At 35.6% G+C, this 10,673-nt stretch overlaps 1 protein-coding gene across 1 annotated transcript in view; it reads right to left on the bottom strand.

Annotated features, from left to right (window-relative positions):
• GALNT3 (polypeptide N-acetylgalactosaminyltransferase 3) overlaps nt 1–10,673 on the bottom strand; it is a 46,860-nt gene that overhangs the window by 14,280 nt on the left and 21,907 nt on the right. Inside the window, exons 2-3 of the mRNA XM_007450056.1 lie at nt 7,799–8,420; nt 3,410–3,582 (exon numbers count right to left, since the gene is read on the bottom strand). Of these exons, the coding sequence (XP_007450118.1) occupies nt 3,410–3,582; nt 7,799–8,313 (688 nt within the window). The 5' untranslated portion in view covers nt 8,314–8,420. The remainder of the gene's footprint in view (nt 1–3,409; nt 3,583–7,798; nt 8,421–10,673) is intronic.

Below are 10,673 nucleotides of genomic sequence, written 5' to 3'. Positions count from 1 at the left end.
AAAAAAAAAAAAAAAAAAAAAAAAAAAAGAAATAAATTGGCATTTAAATCTGCAAATGTATAGAAAAATGTAAAGTATCAAAAAAATTATCTGATATTTAGGCAGTGGTCAAAATAATTTAAGACCATAATCTTGAGAGAAAGATGAGTAGGAAAATCCAGGGCTACAGCAGTTTGGGAATATTTCTACAAAGAGTCAGCAAAAAATTTTTGAAAGCTCTAGAGTCTCCTCACACAGAATTTTTTCCAGTAAAAATAGGAAGGAAGAAAAGAGTATGTAAATCAGGAATGAGGTTAGAAACAGGCAAAATTTTAGTCATGGGTGTGTATAATTTAAGATACTCAATATTCCAATTTGGATGACATACATACTAAGCAAGAGTTAAAATAGCAGGTAAAAGAAAAACACATCAAGTCAATCAAGTGTTGTCCATATTTTTAAACAACGTCTTAAGCCTGCTTGTTCACCACTGAATTCTTGACTCTTTGTTGAGTATATAATGCAGTTCTTCAAGTGGCCTTCTTGGACCCATAGCACAGACTCCAAAAGATTTGGGAATATTGAGAACACCAGCAAACATCCTGGGTAGATGTTTGCTTCTGTCAGATTTCAGAAGCAATTGCAGGTGACTTTGACTTTATCTGTAATCACATATTTTTAAAAATTCTCCAGTGGTGCATATAAGAGAGTTGCTTATTTAAAGCTTAAACACTCATGAAGGAGGTAAGAGTCCAGGAATAATTTTTGTGGAAAAATAAGCCTATCTAAACATTATCGTCTCAGAGTAACAGATCAACTTTTTTAACACCTTCTAAGTACCTCAGAATTAATACTCTGAAAGACAAGTAGCATTGTAATTTGTCTTAAAAATATAATCATAGCTATTTCTGCTTTAATCATAGACTTATAGAGCAGCAACTTAAAAATAGAAACATTTTAAAGGTCTTAATGGGAGTTGATTTTTAAAACGGAGTCACTACAGATTCCTTCAATAAACCCTCCCACTGTTCATATGTTAAGAAATTTTTATTCACCCACAACTTCTGAACTTCCTATAAATTCTTACCTGCCCTTTAAATTGAGCCCCCAATCACACCCTAATTTTATGAAGTTAAAAACACAAAGCCATGAAATTAGATTTCCTGGGTCTGATTTATAGCACCATTACTTTTAGCTATGTGATCTTGGTCAAGTTATTTTACCTTACTGTACCTCGGTTTCTTTACCTATAAAGTGAGATAATAGAAAAAATGGGACTAATAGGACTAACCCTCACAGGGAATTGTTAGGAGGATACAATGAAAGAGTATTGTACAAATAAAATATTTAAGACAAGAACTAACTAGCACATGGTCTATGCTCTGAAAATCTTAATTATATTTTGTTTGCTATCATTGGGATTTAGCTGTTAACTGATTACCTACATATTTATGCTGATTTTCCTTAAGCAAATTGAAGTCAGGGCCTATGGTTTCTACTTCACAAGCTCTTCTATGATAACGAGGGACACATTTTCCACAGTGGGGACTCATTAGATAGTTCTTTGACTGATTCAATAAGACAAATTACACTACTATTCAAAGATAGCCCTCGCCAAGAAAACTTTTCCAAATCTATTGTTGATTGCTGTAAAGAATTATAAAAAATACTCAGAGCCTTTGACCAAGCAGTCCTACCTCTCCTAACTTATCTAAGGATATAATTCAAAAAAAAGGAAAATAATGTAAGCACAAGGATATTTATTGTAGTATTACATATAGTAAGGCTAAGGGGTAAATAAAAGTGAATGGTTGGGCTTCCCTGGTGGCGCAGTGCTTGAGAGTCCGCCTGCCGATGCAGGAGACGCGGGTTCGTGCCCCGTTTCGGGAAGATCCCACATGCCGCGGAGCGGCTGGGCCCGTGAGCCATGGCCACTGAGCCTGCGCGTCCGGAGCCTGTGCTCCGCAAATGGGAGAGGCCACAACAGTGAGAGGCCCGCATAACGCAAGGAAAAAAAAAAAAAAAAAAAAAAAAAAAAAGTGAATGGTTAAGTAAAATGAATGGTTAAGTAAAAGTGAATGGTTAAGTAAAATGTATCTACTTTTTGTCATTAAAACTAAAGTTTTGAAGGTAACAGAAACAGGCTAATAATGTTACATGAAAATGTCAGATTTCAAAACTAGATTTCTGACATGGATATAATTAGATAAACATTATATGTTTATGTAGACAGTGATTAGGAAAGAAAAGGAAAAGATTAAAATGGTTGAAACATTAGGTTGAAACATTAGGTTAAAAATGTTATGCTTTATTCACTTACAACCACGTCTAAAGTCTGGATACATCTTATAATTAATTGATGACATGTCACCTAATAGGTAGTGGGGTTTTTTTTCTCATGGTATGTAAATTAATGATTTACCTTACAGTAGATGGTGCTTTGGATTTGACGGAAGAGTGTTATCCTCAGTTTACAGATATAAGGAAACTGCTCATTAGTGCTGGAGCTAGAATTTGACTTTAAGGAATCTAGCTCCAAACTTGGGCTCATTCAAGAATAAATTTTGCAATCATTGAAATAATCTGTATCTGTTTGGTACTTAAAGTACTTATAATGTTTGAAAACTCAGCAAATTATAGTATTTGTCTGATTATCCTTGTGAGTCCAATTTAAAATGTGTAACTTAGCAACTGATTATTGACATAAAATTAAGTGAAAATTCATTAAAGATTTTGGCTAGCTTTGTAAATGGTATTGGAATATTTAAAAGCACCAAAATAAAACAGGATGTGGTAACTCCAGTAATTTTAACTACTCTTTGATATTACTTATTAATTAATATATTATTTATATTAATACTTCTAATCTTTAAAACAACCCTAGGAGTTATGTACTAATGTATTCCCTCATTTCTAAGCTATACAATTATATACTTCTTATAAGCAATGGCATGTTAGTTTAATTGGCTGTAAGGGTCTTTTATTCTACTGGTATGTAAACTAATGATTTATTATACAATAAATTTGATGAAATATGGCATTTCCCCCATTTTACAGATAACGAAACTGAGGTATAAGGGGGTTAAGTAACTTTCCCAAGTTACATAGCTGGTTAGGACCAGAACTGGGATTCAAATCAAGGCAGCCTAACTCAAGGCTCAAGTGTGTGCTCTTAACCACTATGTCTTACAATAAAAGTCTCATACTGAGGACTACAAAGTTATAAATAATGGTGTTTCACATGTTTCACACATTTCTGAACTCCAAAATATTTGAATATGGACTTCCTTGGATTCTCCCTTCATCCATCATATATAGCATCCAAGACACTATATTCAAGATCTGAGGTGCACAATATACCCAAATAGACTTTGGACAACGCCACATGGATTTAATTAGGAAACAATCTAATTTGCATGTGCTTTCTTACCATCTACACTAGCATCATCCACCAAAATGATCTCCTTCAACAATATGGCAGGTGAAGAATAGAGCACGCTGTGGACAGTTCTAAGCAGCGTGGACCATGCTTCATTATGAAAAACTATTATGACACTGGTGGTAGGCAGGGGAGGACAGCGCTTAAATTTTTGTTCAATACATCTAGAAAAAGTCAAAGTAGAAGAACAATTATGAATTTTATTACTTTATTTCACAGCTATACCATTACTAAATTATCATTATTTAAACCTTTAAAACAACAGAAATGATAGTGGACACTTTGTTTATATGTAAGATGATCTTAGTGCTATATAAAGGCAAATAGATCAAAACAAAATTTCTTACAAATAGACCACTCACCCAGAGATCATGTCCACTGATATTGATCACATGTCACGAATTAAAACATGCTATTGTAAGCTTTCTCCATAATATAATTTTAAATACAAATAACATTTTAAATAAGAAAAATAACCTAGAAGTGAGACAACCTGTAAAAATAGCAAATACTTGTAACTGCTCAAATACAAACCAAGTTTTTTCTTTCCTTGTAGAAATCACGCATTTTTCTTAACATTTGCAATTTTTAATTATTAAATGAATATTCATCTTTGTAGAGATTATCTTAAATTAGATACTTTCCTAGGAATGTAATATTTTCTAAGTTTAATCAATTCCCTTAACCTGTAACTGAACCAAAAGGGGAAAAAATTGCTTACTATAAAGCCTATTTCCTTCAGCAAAAACTTAATTACCTACCATATGTCACATGCCATGCTGTGTTATAGATTTTGCTCCAGTAAGGAGAGAGACCCTAAATAGTTTTTGGCTGATTAGTGGTATTACTCATTCACTAAAAACTTTAGTTATAAATTTATCTTGAATTCATTTTGATAGCAATGTCATCCTCAATAAAAATAATCTTCATATGAAGCCACTGGGGTATGTGTGGGTCTGTACAATCTCTAGGCTTTGAGAATGGAGATGACCACAGTCCCTCACCTGCTGAGTTGAGGTGAGGATCAAATGAAATAACATATAGGAGAGGGCTTCAAAACACTGTAAAGTCAAACAGAGTGAAGCTGGGACATAAAACATGTGTGATCTATGGTAAAGATACATAAGTAAAATAACTGGATCTTTGATAACCATAAATGGTTGTACAATTTTAGACAACAGACTATGAAATCCTCCTACACAGTCAAAAGCCACTATAAGTAGTGTGTGAACAATCAAACAGTGCTGTTCAAACCCAAAGATAAGGAAGTAAATCATTCACTCATGGAGACAGGAGGCAAGCACACTTTGGTTGCCCTGCCAGGGCCAATGGGGAAACCAGAGCCCCCAGAATGGTGGCCTGGGAAAGCCACCCTAAAAGAGATATTCTACAAACTCTCATTAATTACTACTTTTACAGCCATACCTCAGTATGAATGTGTTTCAAATCCTTTCCTGAGAGGACGTCTTTAGGTTGAAATATTTGTAGTGATAAGAAAGGAATTAAGTGAGGGATAAAATATTGAGAGGGTGTCAACACCACTGAGTAGGAAAAGAGGAGGAAGGTGAAACTGATTTTGCTTTCTAGGACCATCATGATTTTAAAGTGTAACATACATGCATAGCCAGAAGAAAATAATCACATTCATCCTCACTGGTAGATTAAAGCAAATGATTTATTCTAAAGTGAATTTTGGATAAACTATCAATTAAAAATAAAGTCCAAACACAAACTACCTATTTATCTATCTTTGAGTTAAAATTACATGGAAACAAATGACTAAATATAAGATTGTATTTTAAATACATAAAGTCTTATAAGCCAACATAAAAGTATAAGTAAAAATTATGAAAAACTCCATACTATAGTATTTGTTTTTTAGGGGAAAAAGTTTATAATTTTGTCTTATAAGCATTTTGGGGAGGGAGTTTGGGGATTAAAAAAAAATTTTCCTATATTTATTTGCCACGTGACTAATTAATATAGTATTAATATAGAATTATAAAAAGGTTTTGAAGATTTAAAGTATGACACTTTACAAAAATTCACACTAGGGCTTCCCTGGTGGCACAGTGGTTGAGAGTCTGCCTGCCGATGCCGGGGACACGGGGTCGTGCCCCAGTCCGGGAAGATCCCACATGCCGCGGAGCGGCTGGGCCCATGAGCCATGGCCGCTGAGCCTGCACGTCAGGAGCCTGTGCTCCGCAATGGGAGAGGCCACAACAGTGACAGGCCCGCCTACCGCCAAAAAAAAAAAAAAAAAAAATTCACACTAATAAAGTGTTATCTCTTTAATCTCACAAGGCTTTCCCTCAGTTTAAGCAAGGATTTATTTGCTTAACTGATAAGTACTAATATCAAGTAAAAGTGTCATGTTATATCATCAATGCAAGTGATAATAAAATTTCACAGTATGATTTCATAAGCCTCATTTATTTTGAAACAATTAGCATGCTCAACTTATGTTTAAAAGTTGTTTCACATGTCATTTAAAGCAGTGAAATTCAAATAACTTGCCAAAGTGATTACAGATTCCCAGTCAAACCATTTGAAAAATGTGGCATACAGAAATGTGCTTAAATTATCAGTCACAAGACCATCTGGCTTCGGGAGAAACTGGATCTATATTTCTAATGAGCAGAGATTAGCAGTTCTTAGCAGTTCTTCAGAAAATGTGTTCCTTGATGATATAAGTTAAATTTAAAGTATGAAAGTATTAAATCTTCACAGTTCTAGGTACACATTCCTGTCCAAAAAAAAGGTTCTTTGTGTGCATAGCTATTTTGCACTTACATATTGATTAACATTATTGACTATTACTGCAGTTTCTCAAAGCTATATTGGAGAAAAGGCTTATCCTGAGCTCCCTTTGTCATGTCAGAGAATAAAAATCATGCTTCTTGATTTGTGATGGGAATTGCTTTTCAATCAAGACCTCTCCCAAAATCAGTAAAGGGCCATATTGCATTTTAACCTATTAGCATAAAAAAGGAACTATACTGTGCACTGTCAGAACAACTAGAATATTTTACATTGATTTGTTTCTTCACACATTCATTTAAAATGATGAGCAATTTAACCTTGAATCACACAGATTAGAATAGAGCAACAGAAATCTAATCTACACAGCTTCAATATTGAGGAACTCGTAGTTGGAGCAGGTATTCATGATCATAAACCTAGAAAAATATGAAGGAAGCAATAGACCTAAGTCTACTACTTTTCTTCAGGTTCACTTACAAATTTAATTCTCTTATAACTAGAAAGCAAAATATGTAAGCACTGTTTGCTTACAGTTTGTCTATCTTGCACTTTTAACAAATCTACAGACTGTTTAAAAGTGCTGAAATTCATTTTAGCTATTTCAGTTCAAATAGAGCATTTGAACACTACCTCAAAGATAACAAGATGGTTAACTAAGAACAAAGAGACAGCACAGTAGAATCGGGGGCTGGGGGGGATTTTAATCAAAATACTGTATATTTGAGATAAACATGTAAACAAAGTGACAATGAAAAGCAACGTTGGCCTCTCAGAAGAGAAAGGGAGAAAACTCTATAAATACAAGAGCTTATTCAACAAAACTCCAGAGAAAGAATCACAGTTGAACTAGTAATTAAAACAATACTGTCGGGCTTCCCTGGTGGCGCGGTGGTTGAGAGTCTGCCTGCCGATGCAGGGGACGCGGGTTCCTGCCCCGGTCTGGGAAGATCCCACATGCCGCGGAGCGGCTGGACCCGTGAGCCATGGCCGCTGAGCCTGCGCGTCCGGAGCCTGTGCTCCGCAACGCAAGAGGCTCACAGCAGTGAGAGGCCCATGTACCGCAAAAACAAACAAACAAAAAAACAATACTGTCTCTTAAAAGAAAGGTTACAAAACGCAGGACATTCTGAAATGTAGTTATAGCACTAAAAGTAGCCACAAAGTCCATGACTTAGCTCATAAACTATCATAGCTCCAAAATCTTGGCACAGTTTTTAATATTTCTATTCTATAGCAATACACAGAAGAACAGAAACAACTCCTCCACCTCTCACATTTCCCATAAAATCCACCCCATATTTCCTCCTTAATGGATGAGAAAACCAAAGCATTTAAGAATAAAGGATTTCCTTGTGGTTCTATAGAGGTCAGATCTAGAATTCAGTCTTCTAATTTCTAAGATGATAATTTTTCACACCTGCAATGCCTCACTAAACATAGATATAGAAATCTAGCCTCAATAACGATAAGCAAAAAATAATTAAGACAGGTTAAATAAATGGTATTTGCCGATTCTTTGCCTCAAAGTGACTAAAGGACAAGCAACTTCCTTAACTAATGCCCCTCCCCTGAAAACCCTCCTGATAAACACTAAACAGTGAATATTCTTCAACATACTCAGGAGGTCGAGTGTCTGGTCCAAGATCTCGGTGTAAAGAAATCCTGTCACTTGCAAAAGCGTTAAAACAGTGTTTTGCTTCTCCACGTTCTTTTTCCTTCTGCTCTTCAATACTTAAATTGGTTGTCTTGAATGCTTTTCCAGAAGCACCAGGTGCATTAGAATCCTGAGGCGGGCGGTCAAGAAAGGGTTTCAGTTCTGCTGCTGTATAATATCCTTGCAAACAGGGTCTATCACCAGCATCAATGTTTTGCCTGACAGGTGCTCCTATTTGCATTTTTGGCATTGCATCTTTAATATTGTTTACAGCTTCTAGCATTAAATCAAACATCTTGTTTTTGTTTTTCATGTTTCTTTCCATCCTTGATTCCTCTTTGGAATATTGAACACTTACTTCTCTTTGCATTAAAATCAAAAATATTATAAAGAAAACAACTACTGCACCAAGTTTCCAGAACTTTTTATGGTAATGTCTTTTAAGATGTAGTTTTACTAGTCGTTTTAGGTGAGCCATTCTGACATTAAAAGCTTGTCACTTGACAAATAACAGTTACAGTTTCCTGTTACATGTATTTTTTATCATAGATTTGCTGGCAAGAAAGTTTCCTTAAATTGCAATACCTATAAACAGAAATGACAGGTTAGTAGCTATTCATTCCTATAGGCATGGTTCACTTCATTCACTCAGCCAACAACTGAACATAAGCTATAAACAATGTACTCTTATGGTTAATAACAATACAAAGATATCTTGCCCTCAAGAAAATTACACTTTAGGAAGAACACAGTTGCTATCATTAACTATAACCTATTGGGGTTATAAAATATTAGAGACTTCTCTCCAGTAAAAAATACATTGTTAACTCCGCCTAATATCTGCCATATAATATGCATAAATGAGTTTTATAAATATATTTTGAGTTTTTTAAAAAAAATCTTAGCTCTGGGGCTTCCCTGGTGGTGCAGTGGGTGGGAATCTGCCTGCCAATGCAGGGGACATGGGTCCGATCCCTGGCCCGGGAAGATTCCCACATGCCACGGAGCAACTAAGCCCGTGTGCCACGACTACTGAGCCTGCGCTCAAGAGCCCGTGCTCTGCAACAAGAGAAGCCACGACAATGAGAAGCCTGCACACAGAACAAAGACGCAACACAGCCCCCCCCAAAATTAAAACAAATAAATAAATAAATTTATTTTAAAAAAAATCTTAGCTCAATAACCAAGGGGCTAAAGAACTTCATTAAGCTGATTGTAAAGAAAGGGGTAATCCATAAGAAAGCAAAGGTACACTGACAGGTACTGTCAGGAATACATCTAAAACTGTGGCTTTTAAGAAGTTCACCATCAACCTATGAACTTCAACTAAATCAATTAAGATGATAAAGCAGCTTCATCACCAAGTAAACTGGCATTCTCCCAAATTTGCTCACTTGATAGCACTTGTTGAATGTAACAGAACCAATAAAGACTGGAAAATTAAGATAATGTGTTGTTATATAACAGCTATTTTCAATAGCTCACACAAATACAAAAAAAAAATAATAAGAAATAGAAAAAGAAATGGCCGTGAACATCACTTGGAAGTGTCTCTAAAGAGGCAATAGAGATCATTAAGTTATAAAAGCAGTATCTGGTGCAACGAAATGCTGCTTGCAGTTGATCCTAAGAACAGAGCAGCATGTTTACCAAACCCTAGTATGGGACATCAGGAGCAAAAGAAACGAAAAATAAAAGAGGACATTGACTACTGCCTGAATCACAGTGAAGACGGACTTTCATCATGATGCCTAAAAAAATGTACTGTGAAGGGTTCAGTACATGATTACATACCATGCACCATTATAGCCAGTCAAGTAATTGGCAGAGGCAAACGGGCAAGGAAAATGCCTTTGCTCCCTAACCCTAAACACATTTTAAGAAAAATGTCTATAGGAGTAAAAATTAACACTTTATTTAACTTCTTTTCCAAAGTTATCACTAAATTTAAATTTTAGTGATATCACTAAATTTAAAACAAGAAAACCAAGTTCTGAGATGGATTATCTGGTCTTTAGCAAAAAATTTGAAGCTGAATAAACAAAATAGGAAGAACTAGAAAACTTAGTTCTACATACTATTTCTAATTGGACTGCTCTATATGTTTTCAGTACAGACTGGATACTTTGGTTCCAAGAGAGACCTCATTTATGATGTTTTGCCCATAAAAAGGAGATTCCAATATTTCTGAGCTTTGGTTGCTTCAAGAGCCTCATGTAAGGATTAAAATGACCTCTTAAGATTTTAACATCATTTTAAGATATAATGTAAGGAGTTTCAGACCACACAATTGTGGTTATATCATTTCCTACATGTCAAATGTTGTGCTAGGCTATGGCTATTAAGGTACCTTAAAGGTAAGCTTCAAGGAGCAGAGGTCAGTATGAACGATGGCACTTCAACAGGCAACCGCAAAGCAGCATGATATGATGGAGACTACGAAAGCACATGGAGGATACGGGGAAATGTCAGGGAAAATTTCCCAGCAATGACACCATCGAGCAGGATCTTGACAGATAAGCAATTTTTAGGCTGGTGGACAAGAGAGAGGAGAGAGAGGGAATGGTAGATGCAAAGGCATACGGCAAGAAAAGATGTGGTCAATCCTTGGGTACAGCAGAAGTGGAGGGCACAGGCAGGAAAGGGCAGGAGGTGAGGCTGGAAGGTCAGTTAAAGACTAGCTCACACAGTGAATTTGGAATCTACCAATTTTGTCCTGAATGAATAGAATGGAAAGTACTGAATGATTTTAAGGAAGGATCGTAATCATATTTATGTTTTAGAAAAATCACAGGTTCCTCGGCGCCAGTAAAGGTAATGTATACCAAAGAGTTGAGG

The sequence above is a fragment of the Lipotes vexillifer genome, unplaced genomic scaffold, assembly GCF_000442215.2.
Source record: "Lipotes vexillifer unplaced genomic scaffold, Lipotes_vexillifer_v1.1 scaffold330, whole genome shotgun sequence".
NCBI classification, from domain to species: Eukaryota; Metazoa; Chordata; class Mammalia; order Artiodactyla; family Lipotidae; genus Lipotes; species Lipotes vexillifer.
This window is presented reverse-complemented; position numbering and strand designations above follow the sequence as displayed.